General features: G+C 36.2%; 1 protein-coding gene across 1 annotated transcript in view; it reads left to right on the forward strand.

Annotated features, from left to right (window-relative positions):
* Positions 1-27,010, forward strand: part of FER (FER tyrosine kinase) — a 156,833-nt gene that overhangs the window by 109,565 nt on the left and 20,258 nt on the right. The window contains exon 17 of the mRNA XM_051782603.1: positions 6,727-6,850. Coding sequence (XP_051638563.1) covers positions 6,727-6,850 — 124 coding nt within the window. The remainder of the gene's footprint in view (positions 1-6,726; positions 6,851-27,010) is intronic.

Here is a 27,010-nt window from a genome sequence, read left to right on the forward strand (position 1 = left end):
AACTGTGCTTGTACATATAAACAGCTGTGGAAATATCCAGTAGTCTAATACTACATGAGGGTTGCTGGAATTAGATTTCAACTATGTTCAGCTTATATGTAGACATATGTATCTGGCTTCCAAGGTGGAGTTCAGCAAGGTCATAACTTCCTACTTTGCTTCCATATAAGGTAACCTGTTCAGATTTGTTCTGAATCATTTGGGATGCAAATTGCCTGTGCTGTTGATGCAGAAACAAATCAGAGGTGACAGGTTTTATTAACTCAGGTGCAGCACTGCTTGATGTCAACTGCACTGGCTCACAGGCACATTCAGAAAGAGCATAGCCATTTCTGTAGTGCCTGTAACCATTTTTGTGGAGTCACCATCCCTGAAGTGTTCATAAAATGAGTAAACCTGTCACTTTGCGATGTGGCTTAGTGGGTGTGGTGGTTTTCAGTCAAAGGTCTTTCCCAACCGTAGGAACGACGTATGGTTCTTAACCAAGCTCTGGGGTTACTTCTGTAGCCTGTTCATGCTGTCCTACCTGCAACTGACTTTGATCTGGCCTGGGTTACTCACTCTGTGTCTTCTGAAAAGTGACTGCACTGCTACTTTCTGTATGGTTTTTACTTCCACAGGGCATGCTAGGTCAGAAGCATTTGCAGATGAAGCCCAGTGTTCTGCCTGACCTATCAGGCTCTCCTTTTGGCCTTCGCTGGAAAAGAGGGCTACATGGCATAAATTGTAGAAATACCTACAGATCCATTGTAGCTGGCGCTGAGGTAGAGCTGGTACAACTTACTAAATCTTAACTGATTTTTATAGAATTGCTCTTTTCTGTATGTAGTAATACTTTAGGATATAGCACCAAGTCACAGCTGACTTTTTGTATTTCTTCTGTGGTATGCACTGAAGCCAGCAAGCCCACTTAGAAATGAAGTCTCAGTTGAGACTGAGATATGTGGAATTTATTTATTGATATGATTTACTATATGCATATTATCTGAGCTTTTTTTGCTAAATGAATTATCATCTTGAGTAAAGAAGAGCAGATGCCAGGAGCAGCTGAAATACATGTACATTGGCTTACCTGAACCTAAGATTAGCCCTCCTGACTCGGAAGTGTTGCTGATTTCATACACAGGCTTGGAATGCTGATTGATGCTGAAAAAAATCTGAACTTCTGGTTTCACATTGTGTGATTCAACTGCTGCATTTTCTACTTTGATGTGGGTTTTTTTTTTATTTCCTCTGTTTCTGGAGGCAGTGAGATCTCTATAGAGATAATGTGGGGTTTTTTCCTGATTGCTTCTTTCTCGCCCTTAAAACTTTACTGAAGTTTTGCATAGCTATATCATGCATCCTTAGTAGCTGTCTTTTCTCAACAGATTTCAGATCACTGTCCTATCTTGTAGTCAGATCCTGAATCTTTACTGCATGCTGTCAAAAATCAATATAGAAAAAAAAAATTCAGTCAAATTCTGGTCAAATTCTGCTTAGAGATAACGTGCAGTGATCGCAACTGTCTGGCTTTGTTTTCCATTCATTTCTTCTTTTTTCTTCTGGTCAAATAAGTTATTTTCTCATTATTGCCTGTTGGTAAAGCCACCTTCTGTCTACTCTACAGTTTCTCTTCGCACAGACTCCTGTCTGCTTCTCTAGTTTTTTTCTCTCTCTTACTTTATCCTCTTGAACTCAGCTAAGCATCCAGCTTCCATTTTTCTATGTGTCTTTGCAAGTTGCTGTGCTTCTGCCTCCCTCTACCATCTTCTCTCTTGTTGGGCGCATCAGGAGCCAAACATCCTGATATGGATTCCTTCTCTCCATGTGTCCAACCTCACCCTCTTCTCACTGGCCCTCTTGCAGTACACGCACATATGAATACATGCAGACCCCATTTATTCCTCCTTTCCCTTGTTCTTAGTCCCGTATATTCACATGGGTCTCTGCCTCCCTATTCACTGCATGGATTCCAACTGCAAGAATATTAAGAGGAGGAACAGTCAGATTCCTTTATTGGGGTGTAGGTGGTGGTAATTAAAAGTTCCTTTCAGCTCAGAGCTTCTCTGATGAAACAAAACCAAAGGTCTGCTCTACAGTCTTCTTTTATTGTAACATTTCAGTCTAGAGTTTGATTTTTATATCTTCAAATGTTTCAGGCATTGATATTATTACTTTCTATCAATATTGTACCAAAAAAATCAGCAAGTGGATGAAACTAACAACCAAACAAAAAATTAGTGAAGTGTTTTGGTAGCTGCAAAAACCTCTACATGCATCTTATTTCTTTTTATTTGTTGGTATTCACATTATTATTTAAGTAATTGTAGCTATTTAGTGTCTTAGAATTTAAAAAAAATGCTCATTGTTTTTCTTTACATTGAAAAACCTCTGTTCTTTATATACATTCTTTTTCACATCAGCTATCGTGACTCTCTAATCTGGAATCCTTTTCAAGGCTTTTGATTATTGATTTTTAAGCATAGTACAGTTATAGGAATTAATGGTTGAAGAATTGGAAGACCATCTGGGGAAAGATGATTTTCCTTTTAGTTAGTTTCTGAAGTAGGTTTCATGTACCCGCTCATAGTCCTGTATCCTTAGAGCCACAGAAGAGTTCAGGTAGTCTGGGTAGCATTATTTTGGCAGCACAGAAGACAAGGCATGCAAGTTATTGATGTCTCACTGTGATTTCTGGCTTCTTTTTGAGACATGATGAGAGACTCAGTTTTGGACAATTATTTATGCCACTTGGGACATTGGCTTCACTCTACAGCTTTTTTTGATCCACCTGAAATCTAAAGCAATACTGCTGACAATTGTCAATATTTTCCTTATTTTGATTATAGGTCTATAGCCTGTCATCCTGTAAAAAGGAAGTGAAATAGCACATATAATGTGTTCTAACCTTCTTTTCATCTTCATTTTATTATAGTGCAGTTATTTTGTGCTAGAGTCCTCTCCACTGTGGTCTCATCACAGATTGTCTGCTAAAAAGTCATCCACAACAGAGTTCTGGTGCAAGCTGCATTTTCTCTGTGTGTGCTTGTTTGTTGCTGCTGCTCATGTCCTTGTGTCTTGATGCACACCATTCTTTTAACTCTTTTTTTTTCTTACTTCATCTTTTGTTTTCACATACATGCATTTCAACTCAGACTTGATTACTACCATTGTTAATATTACAATGGCACAGTTTACATTATTGTAACATCTTTTTTTTGCTTTGCTTAACAGGAAAAATGAAGTTTTAAATGATTTCACAACAGTACTCTGAAGGCAGTTGAAAAACCTTGGGTCTATTTATAGTTTCTGCTGTTACATATGTAAAATAAAGGAATTAAAAAAAAAAAGTGGAAGAATTGCATTGCTCACAAATGATCCATTAACTGAAAAGTTAAGGCACGGTATTTTAAAGAAAATGAGTGCTTCAGCATTTCTAAACCCTTGCAATTATTTGTCAAATAGCTGCTTACTTTCTTAAAAAACTGTCTTCTAGAATTTGTTTGTTTACATGCATGTTTACTATTTTAAATTTTTAGTTTTAAGTAGCTATGTACAACATGAAATTTATGCTGTAAAATGCAGCCATCGCTAGGAGTTGATGATATGTGTTATTTTCACACACTCAGAATTTCTGTGCATATTGGGAAATAGTCCCCATTCACAGCAAAATACATGAAGGTCTCTTTTCAGAAATCCATTTATAACAGGCTGCTCTTACGGAGTTCGTGCTTATGAACTACATTTTTTCATCTCCTTAGTAAAATAATTCTGTTGTATTAGACAGGCAGTCAGTTTCTGCTTGGTGATAATATTTAGAATGGTCTAATTTTCTTTTTTTGTAGTTTGTAGAGTTGTTGGAGCACACCTCATTTCCTGGTAGTCTTGTGGGTCATTAACTGGATTAACAGGTAGCTGTGCAGAATGCAATGGAAAATTCCACATACAAAAGAAAACATTGCATACTAGTTTTGTATCATTTCTTTCATAGTCTAATTGGTCTATTTATTTCATTGTTATCAACAGCTGTTATACTGGAAAAAGTGCTCTGATGCTATGTGCTGCAAATAGTGAATTAGGGCTTTTTATATGTAAACTTATTTTAAGAAGCACATAAACATATTATGTAGCCACAGTTCTACACTGAAGAGTTTGTAGTGAAATCCTCTTAATTCAGCTTTGAAAGTATTCATGTGTATACTTTGCTATGAAGACGAATAGCTGGAACATTGACCACAGTAAAATTCAGAATTTACTTAACAGTAATTCTGTTATGTAAAGAACAGATGCTTGAGGATAATCAGATTTAGCCTAACATGATATATCTCATACAGAATGAGATGAATATCACTTGACTCTTTTATTTTGTTTGCAACTAACAGCACTTTCGAATTAATATTGAACAGAATATTTAAAAGACATTTTTCTAATCTCTATGCAAGAACAGATACAAGAAAATAAAACAGCTACTGAAAACTCTGAGAGAGATTAAAATAGTTTTATTAAAACTAGTTTTTGGTGATAGGCATCAAGTACACTGTATACAGCTCAAAGTATACTCTGCACGTTTTGCGTAAAACTCTAGAATTTGATGCAGTGCATTGCCACACAGGAAAATTAGCAAGTCTAAATGACTTCCTGATTGTATTGGATTGCATTGGAAAGGTACAGGCTTGAGCTCTATGAGTTTGACATATTCTGATGTAAGGATCTGAGAAGCTTTTAATCTTACTCAGAAATGAATTGATGAAAATTAGGATCTTAATCTGATTGCCTGAGCATATTGGAAACAAATTTACATATTATTCTGAAATTTTTTAATGGATATGGTTAGATTTTCTTTTGATACCTTGTTGTCTTTAGTGGCTTGTTACTTGAGAACAGATTGCTTTACTGTTGGTTGAGGAGAGAAATAACTTATTTGTACAAAAAATTTGTACAAATTGTGAGGAATATGAATTTAGACTTAACACTGTTGTTGTTATAGCAGTTGAGAAGGGTTTGTTGTTAGTTTGGTTTTGGTTTTTTTCCTGGACTGTCAAACTGATCTAATCTGTCTTTTCAGTTCTTCCTGCAGTAAATTGTTAGAAACTCTCAGTCTTCAATGAGGAAACATTAATTGATTTAGAATAGGGTTTTTTTAAGATGGTCTTATATGGGTTTTTTTAAGCTTTCTTGATTTACTGCTCTCATGCAAGTAACACCACAGTTTTTCAAGATTGGAAGACTTCACGTTCGTAAAGGCATATAGTCATACTTACTAATTAGAAGATGATTCCTATGTACAGAAGAGTGAATTCTCAGTATATAAATAAAATAATTTTCATCAGCTTGTTGTATGTGTTGAAGGGGGGAATTGCTTAAAAATTATTTTTAATTGACTGCTGTAACCAGAATAATTCTGCTTGCATATGTTAGAAATGACATGTATTTAATTAGAGTGTTTATCTTACTTCTCTCTGGCAATACCTACATTTTGACAGTTATCAGACTATTTCAGTAACCTCTCAGATTAAAGAAAAGGTGATTATTACCCAGTCCAGTTTGCAGTAGTGATTTGTAATTTCACGATTTCATTAGAGTTTAAAAGTCAGTATCCCAAGATTAACTCTAGTCAGACTTTGGAAATGTCATGTGTGTAACCATATTTTGCAAAACAGAGGGTATTTCAAATTGGCTTTAGGGTCAAGGATTTCCTGTCTGTGTGTTACCCAGTCTGGGAGTAAAGAGCAGCTCCAACTCCATGTTTGAAGGGCATTACAATTACTCTTCATAACATCAGAGTTTTTTCTTCAATATTCTCTTATTTTATTTCTTACAATATGAAATACAAATAGAAATGGCCTCCTAAAAAGAAAAAACCATATGAAACTTTTAATATATATTGTTATTTCACATTGCAAAGAAAGGCAGTACATAAAATTGTGTAACAGTGCATGATTGCAAGATATAATCACTGGAGTCAATTCAGTCCTCAGTGAAAAGAAACAAATACTGGAGCAATAACTGGCTACACACTGGAATAATGAAATATATTTTATTTTCTGGATCAATAAAATCTATTTTAGAAAAATCTTTAATACGGTTATGTCAATCCAAACATGTCTTTGCAGTGTTTGTTTAATATCTCTCCAGCTTATTTACTAATACAGTTTTCTTTTGGAAATCCTCAGTGCTGACCTCTCTTGTTCTTTAGACAAGAGGACAACAACTTTTGTTCCTCCAAGGAAGAAGACTGTGAAGTTACAGTAATAGTTTTTCACCTTCCATTGCCCATGTCAAACGTTCAGTTAACATTGCACAATTCTGCATCAGTGTAGAATTTGAGAAACATCACTGCAAATGATCAATTAAAAATTAATTACTCTCATGTAACTAATAGGACCTCTTTAATAGGATCTCTTTATTTACAGTTATTATAAGCAACAGTCATTCTATGATTAGTGAATAAGATGTATCACAAATTAGCAATTGTTTTTGTCAACAATTTTTATGTGAGTCTGTTTTTACTGTACACTGGTGAAGACTTTGGGTATTCTGTGCAGTTTTCGCTTTTAAGCATCTAATGTTTAAGGGAAAATGCATTTTGAAAGGTGGGTTCCTTCCTTTTTCTTGGGCCAACCTCAAATGGATGGAATGAGGAGAACAGCTAATGACTACAGTTTGTTTGGTGTTGGAACCCCAAGAGAGAAATGTGAGTATCCCATCAGTCATATCTCACTGTCTATCTTTCTGTTTTTCTAGGAGGTGATTTCCTGTCATTTTTAAGAAAAAAGAAGGATGAGCTAAAAACCAAACAGTTGGTGAAATTTTCATTAGATGCTGCCTCTGGTATGGCTTATCTCGAATCTAAGAATTGTATACATAGGTAAGGAAGATTTTTTTTTTCTCACTATTTTTCCTTTGCTCATTGGAAGTGCAAGCTGTTTAACTGTGTATGGTGCTTATTATCACAGGAGTGAGCCCTACAATTTGAAAAAAAAAACCCAAACACTTTTTCTGAAAGTAGATCATTACTTACTGCTTGTCTAATTCAAAACTATTTTGTTCATTTGGGTAAAAATAAGTACTACATTATTTTATCTCTATAGTTTGTTGCTATTAATATAAGTTCAAAATTATTTTTCACCATAATGATTTGCATTATAAGGAGCATAATTCATACAGTGACAGTGCATTATGGCAAGAAACAATCTGTGAGGCTTACGTCCTGTCTGAAATCTGCAGATACTTGCCTGACCAACAAACAAGTTGTTACATTTGAAGTATGTTTCAGAAAAATCCACTGGTTTCTTAGATAATAGAGAACAACTGAAATTCTGTATATTAAAATATTAATTACCTGAACTGCTTTCTCTGCAATGCAGACGAATATCAGGCATTATGCTCTTGGAGTATATTATTTTTGTTCCTACCATTCCTTTTTCTTGTTTCTTCTCCAGTTTGACTCTGTCATTACTCTACTTATACTCTGCTTGTATCAAAGGGAATGTGGTTAGTTTCCACCTATTTCTCCTCTCAGAACAGCACAGTATATACCCTACTTAATTCTGTGGCTGGAATATGAGATGTAAACATGATGATAATCCACTTTACAGAAAAATTAAGAAGAACAAGTTTTCACATGTAATAGTTGTGTTCCACTTTGTAGAACATTTTTAGGTGAACTTTGTGCCACCTCACTTACATAATCAGTCCATTTCATAATTAGCCCTTCCAGTGACAGCTGTTATTGGAGATCTGAGTGGCATTTCTCGTGGATTTTTGTCAATAGTGAATTGGTCAGTTCCATTTATGCAAGCCAAGTTAATTGCAACAGCTCATGGTGTAAAATTGAAACAAGATCATGCTATGTAAGAAATACTGAGAGAACAAAACTAACTCATGATCTAAAACTATGGAATATTCCCTTAGGGAAATTCCAGAAAAGTGTTGTAAGCATTCTGTCATGGTAGAATGTCTTCAGCCTGGCTCTGTTTGTCAAGAAAACAATGACATAAAAATCAGAGCAAGTAACAGCATTAGTGATTTACACTAGTCTCATAAATGCTCCAGTGCTTAATCATTTCTGTAACTGTCAGATCAGTCTTAAATCTGAAGTGCCTGTTTAGAGCTCCTGTTTTCTTAGAAAAGAAAAGCAAAGGTAAAAATAGTAGCTGGATAACTAAAGTTTGTCACTGCAGTTACTGGGGGAAAAAAAATCAGTATTTATTCATTAACTGATGGTGTGCTGCCTGCAAAATATTGATAGTTTTAGAAAAAATTAGTTGGCTTTATTTTTTTAGCTCTGGAAAAAGGGTATCCTTACCACATCTGTGTGGAATAGTACTGTTCTAATTGTTGTAGATGTCTGTGGCTTCAGTGTATCTCTGAAATATCCACTGTCAGTTGGTGAGCATTGAATAGGAACAGCTAGTTCTTTCCCCCTGCTTACTTTTTAGCTTTCAAAATATTCACTTCATTTGTTTATTATCACAAATTGTAACAGGAGATTATCAGAGAGAGCTAGCACTTTTCCTTAAAGGCAGAACCAAAATTTTTAGTAAACGTATCCTGAATAAAACAAGGAGTTTTAAAGTGCAACCAAGCAAATAGTATGTTCAAGAAAACGGCTTACTTTGGTAAAACACACAGTTTAGTAAATCAAAATATACATTTTCAGAATTTGTTTGCCAGTCTTATTTTCTGCAATATTCAAGATTCTTTTTGGGTTTATGTTGTTAGACATGGCATGTGCTTATTTTATTTATAAGCTAATTCTTCTGAATTTGATAGAGAGCAAACGGGCTAAGCAGTAGTTAAAAAACCCTAAGTTCTTTTGTTTGTTTGAAGGTCCATAGGCTTTGATTACTATTCTGTAAAGATCAGTAATGTATAATTAGAAATAGTTTCTGGTTTGTAAATTGCGGTAAAATGAAATTTTTTTGCTTCACGCCGTTGTCTTTCTGGAGTATTCAATTTGTTGATTTAAGGATTTATTCAGAATGCCCACATATATTTTTAGTAGTTTAGTTGACTATAATTTAATACCATGCACATTTGACTATCTGCTAATGTGAAACTAAAGACTACTCATCAGTTTATTACATTTATTTTTAATGCCACTTTTTAATTGTAACTGCGCTAGCTATACTTAGATTTTATATTTTAAAATTCTACCCAAATTTGTACTGGATTTCTGAAGTTGCTGTTTGAGTTATACTTTGACTTAGCCTTTCAGTAGTTGGGAGAGTGCAACAACTAATGTGATGTTTGTTTTTTCTGTTTGTTGTGCTGTTTCTGTAGCTGCAAATACAAAGTTAAAATCTGTCAGACTTAAGATGCTTAATGCATCTAAGTAATTATTGAGTGATTATTTGATCTACATTTTCATCTCCTCCAGTGTCCAGATACCACTTTTTCTTTGCTCTCTCTGTTTCTGTTTAAAGAACAGAAATGACTGGGCTTAAAAGAAAAAAAAAAAACTGCATGGAAAGATGTTATTAAAAAAATAAAAAGAGTGGTTGAACATGCAGAGAAGAATGTAGTCATTTCATCTCTATTTAATTAACATGGGGTTGAAGAATTGTTTCTCGTTTTTCGTTTTTACCATATGCTATTGTTTAGGTAGTTCCATTTTTCTGTTAATTAGAAACAGAAGATAAGGATGGAGATGTGATAATTTCAGTTGGTTTAATAAGCATTTGTGAGTAGCCTTCTTTTCCAGTTTTTGATTTGCATGTGACAAATTAATTTGTTCATAATTTATGTTTATTTTTCAAACCAATCTCATGGGAGTACAGGAGAGAAGCTGCAACTATCCTGACTCAGGAGTATGTGCAGGGTCGTCTTTCACGAGATGAGAGTGACTTATTTGTAGTATATGCACTATGTGTGTGTGAAGACAGGGACTAACTGCATTCAAGGTCAAGTTTTCCTTCAGTCAATGAATTTATGTTCTGGAAATCTCCCATATTCTGAATTAAAGATGTGTTAGTTGGTAGAATGATGATATTCTGTGATTCAGTCCTTCTATTTTTAGTCATATTACTGCTACTTCTTTTTTCCCTTTGTTTTGTAACTGTTAAAAACCCTGCACTGAATTAAAAGTGGCTGGTTTACCTTCATGTTATGAAATCCTGACTCTGTAGATATTAGTTCAGGATTTCTACAGTTTTCATGAGCTATGTATAATTTCATTTAATTACGTATGAATTGCTAGGAAAAGGCTTCCTTCCCTGTTACTATTCTAGTTTACCTGATCTGTTGTACTTCTGGATCATTTTTTCCTCTCAAGCCTGGTAACTGCTAATGTATAGAATTTTGGAAAAAAGTATCATGACTCTTTCATACCATGAACTTAAGAACTCTTAAACTGAGCAGGTCTCCTTCCTAAGAAGAGGGAACAACCTTTCTGCTTGATTTCTCTGCCTAAATCCAGTGGCAGACAGTAGCTAAATACTTCTTTGTGCCTGCTTCTGGCTGCCTCTAAGCAGTCCAGTGCTCAGGGGAATGGCTGCTTTGGTTCAGTTCTGAAGTAGATGAGTCTCTGTGGGCACAAGATGTTTCTCTGAATACTGCATTTCCTTCTGGCCAATTGCCATACCTCAGACCTTTATTGTAGTTTCTGTAGTTTTCTCTGGTAGTGATGACTTATGGAGAAAGACTACATTTTGGTGGAATGGATTTGCCTTTCTGTAAACTACATGAACTCTTCAAGGTTTAGTGCAAGGATTAATTTGCCATTATTAATTATCTTTCTAGGATTAATTCAGAACTGCATGTATAAAGAGATTCCATTTCTATATCTTTCTTTCATAGAAAATATTTATTACTGAATCAAAAAAATCTGTACTAATATCTGTTGATCGTGCTTCAATTAATAAGTCTTTCAGAGAATTATGGTCAGTCGCACAGTTGAAATGCTCCATAAATGTAATGAATAATCATAGTTTCAATCCTTATTTATAAGATGATCTCTACTTTGTATAAAATGATGTTTCAAAGATTTTTTTTCAGTATGAATATTAGAAATATTTACATTCCATTTAAAGTTAAAACCCCAAATGGGAACTTTGATGAAGAACTGTTGCTTTCCATAGGCCGCTTTATGTTGATATGTTCTTAGTGTTAAGGAAAAAGCCACCAAAATTTACTCTGCCGTATCTAGGAAATAATTTTTAGTCGAACTTGGAATTTGATTGGCACATTACAGTACCATGTGCTGAGCTTTTATTAACTAATACAGTGCACTTCAACTGCTGTCATCTAGGAGAGGTGGGTGAACACTGCTACATTTCAGTCAACTTACCATATGGATTAGAGTGTTATATGCCAGGTTTCAGCTTTTAAGAATAGATTTTCAAGGGATTTACCTCTCCTTTCTTTTTCCTGCTGTCACATTGGTAAATGTGGTTTGATCCTAGAGAAATGCATTTATAGTTAAAGCTGAATCAGTTCTGAATCAGTACTTTTGGTTGTCAGAAATCTTATTTGAGCAAAGTGATTATTTTTTTCTTTAGCGAGCTCATATGATTCTGATTTGAAATTATTAAGAAAAAAAAAAGTGAAACGTAAATATCCAAACCCATGAAATTAAATGTGATGAATATTGTATTCTTAAAGCTTATTATAATACATTAGAGCAATTATTGAATTCTAGGTATGCTATAATGTATATGGAGGTGAATGTTGGTGAAGGGTTGCTTCTGAATAAAAACTGAGCTTCTTTCTTATCTATTATCTGTTGCCCTAAGTTAATTGAATTCTGATGTGGCTGATAACAAAAGAGTATAATAGGAAGAGAAATACAGTTTTTTCATTGTGAACTCTGTTCATCTATTGTACTGGTTGATACTCTTTCCCCTTGTGTGCTTTATTTGAAATTTACCCCAAGCACTATTGAAAGAAAATTAGCCATCACAAATTTATCTTTGCCATAGCTGCAGAAGGCTGGTAATTAGAGTAACAGATGCATGGATTTGGATGGTCTGAGTGTGGTATAAGAAAGGTCTGAATACATTTTTGTTCACTGTAAATCTCAACATGTCATGCTATCTCAATACAACCAGTCTATCTTTCATATATTCCTGAATTATGCTTGAGACAATCCTGTTACCAGAGGAGTGAGTGGTCACAGTGTGTAGGAAATACATATTGGAATTGTGGCTTTTTCATGTTATTGTATTAGATAAACAAGCAGTGGACTATGCAGATTATTATATTAACTTAATGATTGGTATATTAATGATAGAACTGGAAGTTCTGGTGCCTTTTTTTTTTTCTTTAGGAATAACATGGTACGTTATTTATCTGCTTTTAGGACAGATTTTGTTTGCCACTGGGAATTCCCAGCACCAATTATCTGTACCACTTACTACTCTTCTTTTAAAATATTAAATTATAAGGCATCTATTCATGCAAGCAGAAAAGAAAGTGGTTGTTTAACTGTGATCCTTTCGAGGTTAATATTAATAATTAATGTTCCCAGAGGCCATTTTAGTATAGGATATTAGAGTATGCTGTTCCTCGGTTTAGAATGGCAAATTGAAGTTTCATTGCATAAAATAAATAAAGGGAAATTATCTTTTTCTTTCCATGTTTTTATTTTCTTTAGAAAAAGCAGTTATAACATTTCATCTTTATTTTTGCCTAATTGACATTTCCTTTAGGTTCCATTTTATGTCTAAACAGTACACAGCCCATATATCAGCTGAATGGCATCAGGGTAATCCAGTATGATCAGCCAAAGGTAGTTCTTTATATTAACGTTTTGAAGTAGCTGTTAAAAGCTTCAATAAGGTTGATATTATGGTAAACTTTCCCTAGTACTTCCTATTCAGCATGTGCTTAAATATCATCTTCTATGTGTTCCTCATAAAATGGGGAAAATATCCAATTTCAGATCTCTGAGATTTCAGTATGTCAGTTTTCCTAGTATGGTGATTTAAAATGTCATGTAGAGTTAAACTAAAGATGATAATATTTAAATGGTTTCTCGTGCTGCTGCTGAAATATTTTGTAGACCTAGGTATTTTTTTAAAAATTCAATGTCAATATTATCAATAAACTATTTTAATAAAAATATATGTGGTAATAGAGTTCACCAATAACTGCTAATATGAGAGAAGCTGAAAATCTGGTTTTTGTTGACAATAGTTAGAAAGTTATAGTAGGTTCCATTTTTGCTTTCTGTTTTGGTACATCTAATCTTTCAGTTAGCAATTAGAGGTTGGATTTACCATTAGACGGTAACTTCTTCATTCTGATCGACTAACTCTTTGTACTGTATTTTTAAGGAACCTCAAGTGTTGTGCTTATGTATAACTTATATGTGACCTGAGATCTTAATTTAACCCTTGCAGATTTTGTGCTTCTGAAGTAAACTAATACAGCAGCACTCGTGAATGAAATCCTTGGTCTGGGGATGAGAACAGAACAAGGTTTTCATTCAGACTGTCCCTGCTAGCCCACTCCAACTGATGTCTTGTCCTGTCCTGACAAAAATTTCCTTAGATTTCAGGGCTGCTGTGTCCACTAACGTTACTTGGCCTCTTTGCTCTGTCTTTTCATTAAAGAAAGCCTAATACATTGTTTGTCATGGGGAAAGTGAGAGTGATGCTCACTGGATTCATACTGGATGGAAGTTTTGCAATATTTTTGTAGTAGTAAGGAACTTTGAAGTATTGCACTGATATAATCCACATTGTTGTTCTAAGGAAATGGTCGGCTTTCATCATTCAAGGACCACAATGCCTGAATGATAACGACTGAAAATTACTGAGATATAAGCTCTATAATCAGCGTACTGGGGGCAGTGAGCTCAAGGAGTAGTTTACAGATGGGAGGTGATGATAATTCTACAGGCATTTGCCCAGTCATTTATGAGAAGGAGTGAGGCTGAGCATGAAACTGGGTTCCTCTACACAGCAGACTGGGTAGATGATTTGGCATCATGAAGAAAGGACATGAAAAATCCTGCTAAGGAGCATAAGTTGTATACAAATATAAAGGAAATTTGCCATTCTAAGGATAATATTTTGCAAGAAAATGACCCTAAACCCACTTTTTAAAGTTACTTTACTTTCTGATAGTCTGGGCCTTCTCATTATATAATTTCATACCCTTCCTTTGCATTGTCCTTACCCTTCTAGATTTTTACTGTATAACTGGCTAAGATGTGAATGAGGAAAAAAATATGCAAAAGGAAAATTTGTTAGGAAAGAGATATTTTGGTTTTTGTTACTGCCTAGGTAAAGCACAGCTGTTTTACTAGCTAGCTGGTATTTCAGCTCTTACACATGTACATGAATTACAGTGAATCTGTTCCCTGAAATTTCAGATAATGCTCTGGTCTTTCTGCCATGCTGAAGTCATGTTTGGATTCCAGGGATCATCAGATTCTAAAGGGACACCACAAAATTCAAAATGTTGTGAAATACTGTAGTATAATATTGTCTATGATTCATATGGTTACATGATCTATTCTTTTAGAAGTGTACCTATTTTATTCTTATGAGACAGTTGTTCTATGTTAAACCAAAATAAAGTTCTTAGAAAATGTAGTATTTTGTAGGCAAGAAACATTTAGTATCAAAAGCTAATTATAGAAAGGCTAATATAAATTCTTAGGTTGTGAACATTTCATATGAAATTTCAGAGGAGGAGCTTTAGATTTTTTCTTGTCACGGAAGTTATATAGTATGAAAAATATCTATTTTTTGCCTTTGTGGAGTTGAATTAGTCTGTCTTTTTCTCATGATGTATCCCTGCTACAGAAAATTCGCTCCTAAAAAATGAGTAAGCTTTGCTAGGAATAAAGCAAATGGGACTGAAAGAACTATACAAATTTTCTTAGACTCCTCATTCTATTTAACATACCTGTAGCATTTTAAATGTTATGTTATTGTGTTACATTTGTTTGTATTTACTGCAATACCACTTTCTTGCTGATAAATATTAGGAATTTAAAAGTATTATTCAGTAAAATAATTTGAATAATATGTTTTTAGAATAATAAATCTACTCACTTCATGAGTGACAGGCTCTCTCTAATTAAGAAACAAAAAGTAAAAAATGAGAGTACAGCATATTGAAACAAAGAAAAAAATAACATGCAGTTAGTGTTTGTGAAAGCTGTTGTGCTGACCATAAAGTCATATAACTCTTCCAGATAGTATAAATAATATTCTCTTTACTCTCATAGTCCTATTACAGTGGAGAATAGTGGGTGAAATGTAATTACTTTCTAAGAAGGGTAGACTGCAGGATTTCATTTTTGCAGTTGGTAAAGGAGGTATTATGGTAGATGATGAACAATGAATTAGATGATAGGATAAGAAAAAAGCAGAAGAAGAAGGACTGGGGAGGAGCATGAGAATGCAGTCAACTATACCAGTTGCTTCAGAAGTGAGGTATAGGGTGGTTCTTTGGGCACAGATTGTTGGCCGGAGGGTAAGCACCTGTGGCAATGTTGTTTAGTAAAGCTAAAATATTCTTTCATGTACACTGTTTTCTTTCCTTTAGGTTGTAGAACTGTTCCTGGTTTATTTCTTACAGCAGAAAATTCTAACCAGTGTTCCTGAAAATATTGCACTGATATAATAAGTTGGTTCAATATTTTATTGGCTTCCTTATACTAGTTCTTCATTCCAATGAGGAATGTACCACAATTATCTCAGACAGGAAACTACTTTCATTTTAATAAAAAAGTCTTAGGGTGTTTGTGGTAATGAATAATAAATTCCCAGATTTCTTTTCTGATGAAAATACCCATATTTCCCTTTTTTAAGTTTTATACATACACACACACACACACACACACACACACACACAACCCCATGCAGTGCTACAGGCTGGGGACAGAGTGGCTGGAGAGCAGCCAGACAGAGAGGGACCTGGGAGTTTGGATTGACAGGAAGCTGAACATGAGCCAGCAGTGTGCCCAGGTGGCCAAGAAGGCCAAGGGCATCCTGGCCTGGATCAGGAACAGTGTGGCCAACAGCTCCAAGGAAGTGATTCTTCCCCTATGCTCTGTGCTGGTGAGGCCACACCTGGAGTGCTGTGTCCAGTTCTGGGCCCCTCAGTTCAGGAAGGATATTGAGGTGCTGGAGCAGGTCCAGAGAAGAGCAACAAAGCTGGTGAAGGGACTTGAGCACAAGTCCTATGAGGAGAGGTTGAGGGAGCTGGGGCTGTTCAGCCTGGAGAAGAGGAGGCTCAGAGGAGACCTCCTCACTCTCTACAACTCCCTGAAAGGAGGTTGTAGCCAGGTGGGGGTTGGTCTCTTTTCCCAGGCAACAATCAGCAAGACAAGAGGGCATGGTCTTAAACTGTGCCAGGGGAGGTTTAGGTTAGATATTAGAAAGAATTTCTTTACAGAGAGGGTAATCAGACATTGGAATGGGCTGCCCAGGGAAGTGGTGGATTCTCCGTCCCTGAGGTTTTTAAGACGAGACTGGATGTGGCACTTAGTGCCATGGTCTAGCAGCCACAGTGGTAGTGGATCAAGTGTTGGACTTGATGATCTCAGAGATCCCTTCCAACCCAGCTGATTCTATGGTCCTATGATTCTATATATATGCATACTAGATTACACCTGTTTTGTGGATTTGACAAAATGTTTATCAACTATTTTTTCAGATAGAACTAGTAATGATATACCTTACTCTAATGTAATTTTTACCAATGCCTCAAGAGGTTTTTCAGAAGTGCCTCTGAGCTTTACATTAGTCTTATCATTGATATATCATATTCAGCATTGGTATGTTGCTGTGGGCATAGTGAAAAACAGATGAGAGAAGGATGTGTAATGGGTTTTAGTGTGCATTCATGAAATAAGTTAGTTTTAAACTTTATGCAACTGAAAAGAGTATTGTACTGCTCACAAAAAATATTCGGATCAAATTTATTCCCTCTTAAAGGAATCACAGTTGAGTAAAATAAAATGCACAGAAAGCTGAGTGCATGTTCTCTTTTTGTCATTGCTCTGTTGTTCTCAGCCTCTTTCTACTTCATTCAGCTGAATTATAGCGCATGGATATGCTTTTATGAAACATTTTCATATCACTGTGAGTATTGATTGAAATAAGGACTTACTCTGTCAAATGCTATTTCAAAATCTCTGATGCAAGGCAGTAAACAGCAAAGAGGGCTGTATTGGCATGTTAACTGGTTTACAAGACAGATGGAGATCATCAAGGTACATGGAGCTGTAAGAATTGTTGAATCAATGTTACAATATTTTGTTGTTCACAGATTTAAACTGAGTCATTCAAGCCTGACAGAAAAAGCTCCTGGCAATGCTGGATGTCAGATACTTGATCAAGTGTCATGGCTTCTGGGAAATAGAAATAGATGGGTGAGATAAGGGCCAAGCCCCAATTTAAAAAACCCCTATATATAGGAGTTAGGATAACAGAATAAGTAAAAATACTTGATCTGAAAGGCTTCTGCTTTGGAAGTAATTTGGATTTTGGAGACCAGTATGTGTGATCAATAAGCATACAAAAAAGGTTTTAAACTTTCCTGTTAGGAGTATTGCTTCTTAGTAGTTACCTGGTTATCAAAACCTCCATTCCTATTTGCTAACAGTTGACTGCCCTTCCTTACTGGTATCATAGACCTTACTGACTTCTTATTCACTTCCAGAAAGCCACTCTTTCTTCCCTTTGTTGCTTGTGCAGACCAACCTCTCTTGCACAGGGATTGTCTGGACTAGTTTCTTAACCTCCTTGCAGGGTCATGCATGGAATCATGAAGTCCCACTCCCTCCTCATTTTCTTTTACTTAGACCACCCTTACCTCCCTTTCATTTTTCAAATAGCCTTTATGGAAGCTAGTGTAACTGCTTTGATAAAAACTAGTCATAGATCTGTGTTTGATATTTCTCTAACTTGAAATGGCCAGGGATTTTTATGTTCCTGAATGAAAATTCCGAGTACGATAAACAGATAGCAAAATTGAGATGACAGAATATTTCATACTGCTATTGTCTTTTCTTTTAGCAAAACTGAGGTGTAAAATAATATTGTTACAGTTGTTTAACTTATATATATATCATTAATCTTCTATAACACAGCTGGACTTCAGCTGTAAATTGAAACTAGTTGTTTATATCATGGCTAGGCTTCGCAAATGAAGATTTAGGAAGGCTCTATCCACATTTGTTACAAGCACGCTGGTGGCTAATGAGGCCAATACAAGATAGACATATCCAGTTACAAAAAGGCACAGCAGAAAGACTCCTTAGGTGGTATATTCTGCAAGACACGATTCTTTCTGCGTTGTCTTTTCTCCTCGAGAGTGATCCTGCGTGTGTTCTCAAAGGAAACAGCAGCGTTATAGATGGTGTGTCTCCAGGCCTCCCGATTGGAGGCCAGAGTAGACCAGTTATGGTGATCAATATGGCCAAGGCTGAGATGTTGTTTCAGGGAGTCCTTGTATCTTCTCTTCAGGGCTCCTCTCTTCCGGCAGCCAGTGGCAAGTTCACCATAAAGCAAGATCTTAGGGAGGCAGTGGTCCTTCATCCTTGAGACGTGTCCTGTCCATCGCAGCTGTGTTCTCAGTAACATGGCCTCAATACTTGTGACTGCTGCTCATTCCAGAACAGATGTATTGGTCACATAATCTGACCAGTGGATGTTTAGGATTGTATGGAGACAGTGCTGATGGAAGCATTCTAGGAGACGCAAGTGGTGGCGGTAGATGACCCATGATTCGGAACCATATAAAAGAGTAGACAGCACTATGGCTCTGTAAACACTGATCTTGGTACTTTTCTTCAAGTGTTTATTTCACCAAACTCTTTTATGAAGCTTTCTGAAGGCACTATATGCCTTTGCTAACCTGTTGTCGATCTCTCTGTCAATCTTACCATCTCAGGAGATGAGGCTACCAAGGTAATTAAACTGCTGGACTGATCTGAGCTCTGATTGGCCAATGGTGATATGGGGATGATGGAAGACTTCCTGAGGTGCAGGTTGATAGAGAACTTTTGTCTTCTTCAAGCTGACTTCCAGCCCAAAGAGCTCAGCAGCATCTGCAAAGCAGGATGTTAAACGCTGCAGAGCTGCTTCTGTGTGGGCAAAAGGGCGGCATCATCAGCATAGAGCAGCTCCCGGACAAGATGGTTTAAGGTCTTGGTGTGGGCCTTCAGTCGCCTTAGGTTGAATAGACTTCCATCAGTACGATATCAAATGTAGATACCGTCCTGATCATCGAGGTCTGCCATGGCCCTTTGGAACATCATGCTGAAAAAGACAGTGAATAGGGCTGGAGCGAGAACGCAGCCTTGTTTCACACCATTCTTTATTAGAAAGGGCTCAGAAAGTGCATTGCCATATCTGACTTGGCCGTGCTGATCCTCATGGAGTGAGATGATCATTTTAAGGAACTTGGGGGGACAACCTAAACGTTCCAAAATCTGCCACAGACCTTTTCTGCTCACAGTATCGAAAGCCTTGATGAGATCAACAAAGGTTACATAGAGACCTTTGTTCTGTTCCCTACACTTCTCTTGCAGTTATCTGAGAACAAATACCATGTCTGTGGTGCTCCTGTTGGCTCTGAAACCACACTGACTTTCAGGTAGGATTCCTTCTGCTATAGCAGGTATTAGTCTGTTCAAGAGTATTCTTGCCAGGATTTTGCCAGCAATGGAGAGCAGAGTAATACCACGGTAATTTGAACAGTCTGATCTAATTCCTTTCTTCTTATACAAAGTGATGATGACTGCATCACAAAGGTCTGATGGTAGTTCACCGAGTTCCCAACAGCGCACCACAAACTCGTGAAATTTGGTATGGAGTGCAAGGCCCCCATGTTTCCAAACTTCAGGTGGAATTCCATCAACCCCAGCTGCCTTGCCAATTTCCACCTGCTGTATGGCCTTGAGGGTTTCTCCTAAAGTGGGGGCGGTATCCAATTCGTATTTCACCAGTTGTTGTGTGATGGACTGAATTGCTGAGTCTTGGACTACACAGTTGGTACTGAAAAGAGTCTGAAAGTGTTCAGACCATCGGTTCAGAATGGAGGTTTTATCTGTCAGAACTGTTTGACCATCTGTGCTGAGTAGAGGGCTTTGGACCTGGTATGTAGGCCCGTATGCTGTTTTCAAGGCCTCATAGAAACCTTTGTGATCACCTGTATCTGCACATAATTGAGTTTTTTCAGCTAGATCGATCCACCACTTGTTCTGGATGTCACAGAGTTTCTGTTGGAGCTTGCTGCATGCAAGACAAAAGGCTGTTTTTCTTGAGTGACAGGATGGCAGTGCAAGGTGTGCTTGGTGGGTGCTTGGTGGGCGGTTCTCTTCTTCCTCAAAAGTTCCTGGATCTTTTGATTGTTTTCATCAAAGCAGTCCTTGTTCTTCTTGAAGGAGAACCCTAAGGATTCTTCAGAGGATTGCAGGATGCTGTTTCTAATATGGTGCCAAATTGTTTCAGGAGAGGAATCTGCAAAATCTGCGGAATGGTTTTCAAGCCTAGTTTGAAGGTTAGCCTGGAATCTGTCTCTCACTGTGGCTGATTGTAGATTGTTAACATGGAGTCTTCTCCTTGGGATACTGCCCCTTTTAGGTTTGAATGTGAGATTGAAGTTGAGTTTACAACACACAAGCCGATGGTCTGTTTGGCATTCTGCACTGGGCATCACGCAGGTATGGAGGATATCGCGGACATCTCTCCGTCACACCAAGACATAATCGATGAGGTGCCAATGCTTAGATCTGGGGTGCATCCAGGTTGTCTTCAGACTATCTTTCTGCTAAAAGATAGTATTAGTGATGGTGAGCTGTTGCTCCGCACGGAATTCTAGCAGAAGTCGACCATTATCGTTGCAGTTTCCAACACCATGCTTGCCTAATACTCCTTTCCAGGCTTCAAAATTCTTACTTACTCTGGCATTGAAATCACCAAGGATAATGATCTTATCATCTGCAGGCACCTTTTGGGTAAGGCGGCGCAGGTCAGTGTAAAATTTATCTTTTTCAGCAGGGTCAGCTTGCAGAGTTGGGGCATATATACTAAAGAGGACGACGTGTTGGTTGTTGTGGAGTGGAAGGCGTAGGGAGATAATGCGGTCAGAGTGACCTGTCGGCAGATTTTGGAGTTTAGGAACAATAGAGTTTTTGATCATGAAGCCAACTCCTGAGAGATGTTTTTCTGTTCTGGGCTTACCTGACCAAAAGAGTGTGTAACCAGCACCATGTTCTCTGAGGCTGCCTTTCTCGGGAAGGTGAACTTCACTGAGAGCAGCAAGGTCCGGGGACCCCGGCAGCCCCCGCGCCGCATGCAACGGAGTTGTTTATAAGTTTGTAAGTAAATAACTATCTCTCAAACCACAAGAGACCATTATAACCTACAGAGAGAGTCAAGCAGACAAAACTCTTAGAAGACTGTAAAAGTTATGGAAGACCTTTTCTATGTCAAATATAAAGACATATTTTTTCCTTAAGCTGGCAGTGTTTGCTTCTTTTAACTATCAAGGAGCTACTTAAAGTGAAGTGTTTCAATTCCTTTTTGAGAAGTATTTTATAGCAACTTGCACAGTGCTTGGTAATCTTTTAGACTTGACAGCGAGCCAGTGTTTCTCTCTGGTGGTTTTAACCTGTTCTTTAAAACTGCACAGTTCACCTCTACTGATGTTCTGAGCCCCTTGAGGTACATGTTTTGTAAACCTGGAGCTGGACTCTGATGTGCCACTGATGTGCTGCTCACATGAGCATGGGGTAGGAACGAGGACAAAATGGTGCTCCCTAAGGAAGCCTGCAGCTGAGGAAGCCAAAATTTGTATGATAGTTTTGCTGCAGACAGTGTGGGACCATGTTTGACATGTGAAACCAGCCTACATCTAAGCACAAGTAAATCTCTGTAACTTGCATGTAATGGAAATCTGAGGAGACTCAGTACCAACTATTTCAGTCTGACATTGTGGGAGCCAATCTTCACCCAGCTGGCAACATCTGCAGCACTTTTCTATGCTGAAATGAGCAGTTTGTGTCATGAATTGCATTTGAAATTTTGTTGTTTCCCTAATTATTAAATATTTTTTAAAATATTTTTTAAATTATGCTCTTCAGTTATAACTTAATTAGCAGCTAGCAAGGAGTTATCTGATTTATTTTATTACATGAAATAAAAATGTCATCCCTAATTTGCCTATACCTAATTCTATGCATTCTACTTGAAACTGAAATACATGTACAGCAAAAACAAATCTGTAAAGCTATTTTGCTTTAAGCTACTTGGAATTCATGTTATAAGTGGAAAGAAAAGTACATATTGCAAACTTTTTTTAAGAGATGGAGTTTGCATGTATGTGACTGGTTGAAAAAGTCATCTTTTCATATATGATAAAATGAACAAATGCACTAATTTCCTACTTTGACCACTACCTTTTTGTTCTTGTACTATATGCCTTATGGTATCCAAGGCATCTGACAATTCTCATGTTTATTTTAAGGCAATAAAAAATTGCATTAGCTTACTTAATCCATCTCTTTGAAGCGGACATTGGTCTGTACATCTCTTTGACTGGTAACTTCATTAATAAAATATAATTTCTTAATTTTCCTAGACAGCTTTCTTACAATCTCTAGTAGATAATGAGCTTTTATTTTCCTATGCTCAATTTAATTCCATTACTTGTATTTAATACCTGCTTTGGTTCTCTTTTCTTTCTACATGATTGCCTGGTAGTATTTGTATTTCACTGAATGTCTGTATGTAGGCTTAATTCTTCAAAATATAGTAATTCCTGTTTTACAGGTTAAGTCTAACCTTGTGTTTTCCAACAGACATTTCTCCTCCCTCCCTCTCACTCTTCCTCCTTCTCTTTTCTCCTCTGTCCCCCCCTTCCTCTCCTTCCTTCTCTTTTCCTGTCTTCCTCCTTCTCTCCTTTTCTCCTTCTCTCCTCTCCTTCTTTCTTTCTATTTATTTGCCCTTGCAGCTGCTCCTAATTTGATATGATCTGGAAATCTAATTAAATTCTTGTTTGACTTTTCCTTCAGATCATTAACAAAGCTGCTAAATGAAAACAGAAACTTCAGTTTGTTGCCATGTATTATAACACCTCCTCTTTTAAAATTGTTTACCCATAATCTCTTTAAATAGGAAGATTTAGAAGTTTAGCAGATGACTAGCTGAACTTTGGTTATTTCATGACCTTTGCCCACAGCAAATGCTAAAATGAATGTAATACATTAAAAGGCAAAGAGGATCCTGTGTACCCACAGTGTAATGGCAGAATGGTTTTGTGTGGGGAAATATTTCAGAATAATAGCCAGGTAGTAAATCCATGGCTTTGCAATAGTTTTCTAGTAGTTCATTCTATTCCTGTCTTTAGATTAAGCACAGAAAAGTGTTTCCTTCACCTCCAACAAACTTCAAATCCCTGTAGGAAGTGGAGCCCTCCAGATCCATAGGCAATCAACACTGTACATGAGTGAACATGATTCAACAGACAGCAACTGGAGACAGAGTGGCTACTGCTAAATATAGAAGTCAGGATTTTATATTGTAACAGATGACTTCATGAGATGACATGAAATTTTAGTAGAACAAAAAGGATAGAGTTCAGTAGGTGCTGCACTCTGAGCCCCTGGACTTATTATCTATGCCTTGACTCATCCCAGCTGTGAAATCTTACCATGAAAAATGTGCACATACATGTGAGTTCATCCAGTTTCCAGAAACTATGGCAGTCCTGTCCCATCTCCTGTTATCAATGTGAGACGTAATCATGATCCTTAATCAGCACACTGTCAGCTTTTGTTTCTTCCACGTTTCCTACTTCAGGTACTCACTAAAATTGCATCAACATTCCATCACTTTCTTCTTTCTTCTGTGAAGAAAAAAATGCCATGTTTTTTTCTTCCACATTTATGTTTTATTTTTAGGTAGGAAATGCATTGTGGATTTTAAATAATAGCAACAAAAAGCAGGACAGTGGTTCAATTTATTTCCTAGCTTGTTAATTTACAGAAAATTAATGTAATTTTATTCCTTCCAGTTTCTGTAGGTAATTCTCTACAATGTATTAGCCACATGAAATTTCTTACATATTTCTGTAAGCTAACTGCAAATCTTACACAACTGTGTAGGAAAATTAGTAAATTATTATTCAGCTTCATTTTCATCCATCTTTGTGTTAGGTTATTTTATGACAGTTACAAAACTGACTATTTTTAAAATACTAAAATATCTTAATGTGCCATTAAACATTTGTTGGTAATCTTTGATTATAAGTAGAAAAGATATTGTAAGGTGCAAATTACATTTTTTCTCTGATTAGAAAATTATAAATTAGTGGACTATTACTGTAAATCTGTCAATGGTGTCCATTGCTAAGAATGCTTAGCTGGCATATACTACCTGTGCTATTCATTTAAATTTTTGCCTCTGTAAGTAAGAAACATTCTAGTGGAATAATTGCTTTAAATTGTGGTTGATTGATCTCTCTTCAATATTGCTTTCCATATGACTGTCTCTTAAAAAAATCAAGAAGTTTATTTTTTTCATATTCTAGCCCCAAATTTTATGACTGCACCATAAAATACCCTTTTTTCTAGCACTACTTGGTTCTACTGCTTCTCTGCTCTGTTTTTTCCTTTTGAGTTGTAATCAGACCTAATTTATATGCTTTCTTTCTTATTCCTTGTGTATTATTTTCATAAATATGTAGTCTGTTATACCTTAATTATGCTGGATATCTCATTTCTTTGTGACCTGATTATTGGCTTTACATATTTTACCTTCATCAATAAAGTGTCTTGGGGTCTAGTCCATATAAAATACTTTTATCTACTAAAAAATCATGAACTTTAGTCCATGCTTATCTATTACTTTTGAAATATTAATCTATGCCTGTGCTGGTAGGAGCAGAAGTAAATATAAGTGATAGAAATGCGTGTAGAGATAACTTAAATTATTCCAGAATAAAACATTGCTGGTCCTAGCTCTTGAAACAACAGTAGTGGGTAAAGTTGCTGCCTGCATGAACTTTGATATATACCAGTGGTGTAAAACTAACCTGAGAAGACAGACTTTAAAATACTTCCTTTTTCACTAGGACCTGCAAAATCCTGCAATATTATTATGTCAACTTATTTTATTCTAGTGAAAAAGGTGGTGAAAAACTAACCCGTTTTCTAATTATGCTTTTGAATTTCTTGGTTTCTTGGACACTTGCAGAGTTTTTCAATTCTTCGTGCTCAGCTTTACATTTTAGTTCTTCAACTGTTTTTTAAACTTACTACCTTATAATATTAACATTAGAAAATCACTTTGTTTAATAGAATGACAAATTTATTTTCTAAAAAACATCATCAGAAAGTTAGCAATAGAAACTACTCCAGACATTTTCTTTAAATCCAGCCTGCAAGCTTTCCTATCACTGATGTATAATGGACAAGTGAATATGATCTCTGACCATGTCTAGTCTACCTCTTCAGATGTTGCCAAGCTTTGTAAACAAGGTAAACAGATATGTAATACCACTGAACAGAGAAATCAGTGATATTTTGACATTATACTATAGAATAGAATAAGAAACAGATTAATTCAGAACTAAATTCAGAATTAGGAACTAAATTGAGTCATCCTCCTTGTATAAAAGGACAGGGAGAGTAATTGTAACGAGTTTTGTGTTACCGCACAGTTTTAATAAACCCATGATAATATCACAAAAAATACACGTTTTATCCCAATTATGTACTCTACCGTTGCTTCTGTGATTGATAAAGTGGAAAGTTTTGCTTGAAAATGGTATTTGTCTTACTATGAGTAGTGCATTCAACTTGTATGACTGATTATGGAAATGGACAACATTGTGATTGTGATGTAAATCCACTGTAAATTTCTCAAGGACAAAGTGTAAACTTATCTGGTACATCTTTGTTCATTATCCATTTAGGATAAATACTTTTTGGACACTTAATTTCCCCTATAATTCAATTAATATTAAATAGGTTTGTAAGGACTATTAGAAATCTCATGTGTTTCATAAATGTATCCGTATTTGTCCTTACTATGTTCTGTAACGATTCTATCAAAAACCAAGAGCATAGGAGTGGTTGCATGGAACCCAGTGATGGTGTTATTCCTCTGACTGTCCTATCATAAGGATTTCCAGAAGGTGGTTTTCATTTTCCAGTGTTCCTAATACTGTAGGATTTCCATAAAGTTACCAGTTTTCCAGTCTGATGACTATCCAGACCATTAGTTTTCATTAAGACCATCACTAGGATTGCTTTTTCTAATTTTTTTTTTCCTAAAGGTCACTCTTGTGGTCTAAACCTTTATTTTATGAGGAGGCAGGATAGGTTACTGAGCAGTTGTACAAACTTCACTTGTGAAGGGCCTTCTCATGGCTATATTATGTATGTATGTAAGTCTTTGATTCCTGTAACTTTAGAAAGGAAATAGACACCTACATACAGAATGTTGAATAATAATACTATAAAATTACAGGGAGTAATAATGTCTTCTGTTAAGTTATTCACGTTGGACAAACATAAGGTAAGTTTTCCTACCAAACAAAAGAAATAAATAACCACACAAAAGAAATTTAATTGCAAACTTTTATTTCAAGATATAGCACAAGGGGGGGAAAAATTAGCCATTTTGTTCAACACATTACATGTAATCAACAGTGCACAAGAAAAATCGGTTATAAAAATCTACAGGGATATGAATGCAAAGACTACTATAGGCTGAAATGAGTATGATGCTGTTTTCATCAGAATAATTGTTCTGAAATATACAGGCAATAACTGTTTGGTTCTAAAACAGTTGAGAAACAATGCAGATAAAAAACATTTAGATGCTGCTGATAGGAATGTTTCTGTTCCAGGAAGACAACCTCAGAAATAGGAAAAAGAGAGGAGGAATAGATGATATAGCAATTTATTGCTTCATTTCCATCTTCACAGTCTATTGCTTTGATTCTCCTCAGAAACTTCTCATTGTGTACTATGCCCATCTTTATCACTTTTAAAATAGCGGGTACAGAAACCTTGCCCTACTAGGAAAATGGAGGACACATAGTAGCTTAC

The sequence above is a fragment of the Manacus candei genome, unplaced genomic scaffold (genome assembly GCF_025592945.1).
Source record: "Manacus candei isolate 608988 ecotype Guabito, Panama unplaced genomic scaffold, ASM2559294v1 h1tg000016l, whole genome shotgun sequence".
Classification (NCBI taxonomy): domain Eukaryota; kingdom Metazoa; phylum Chordata; class Aves; order Passeriformes; family Pipridae; genus Manacus; species Manacus candei.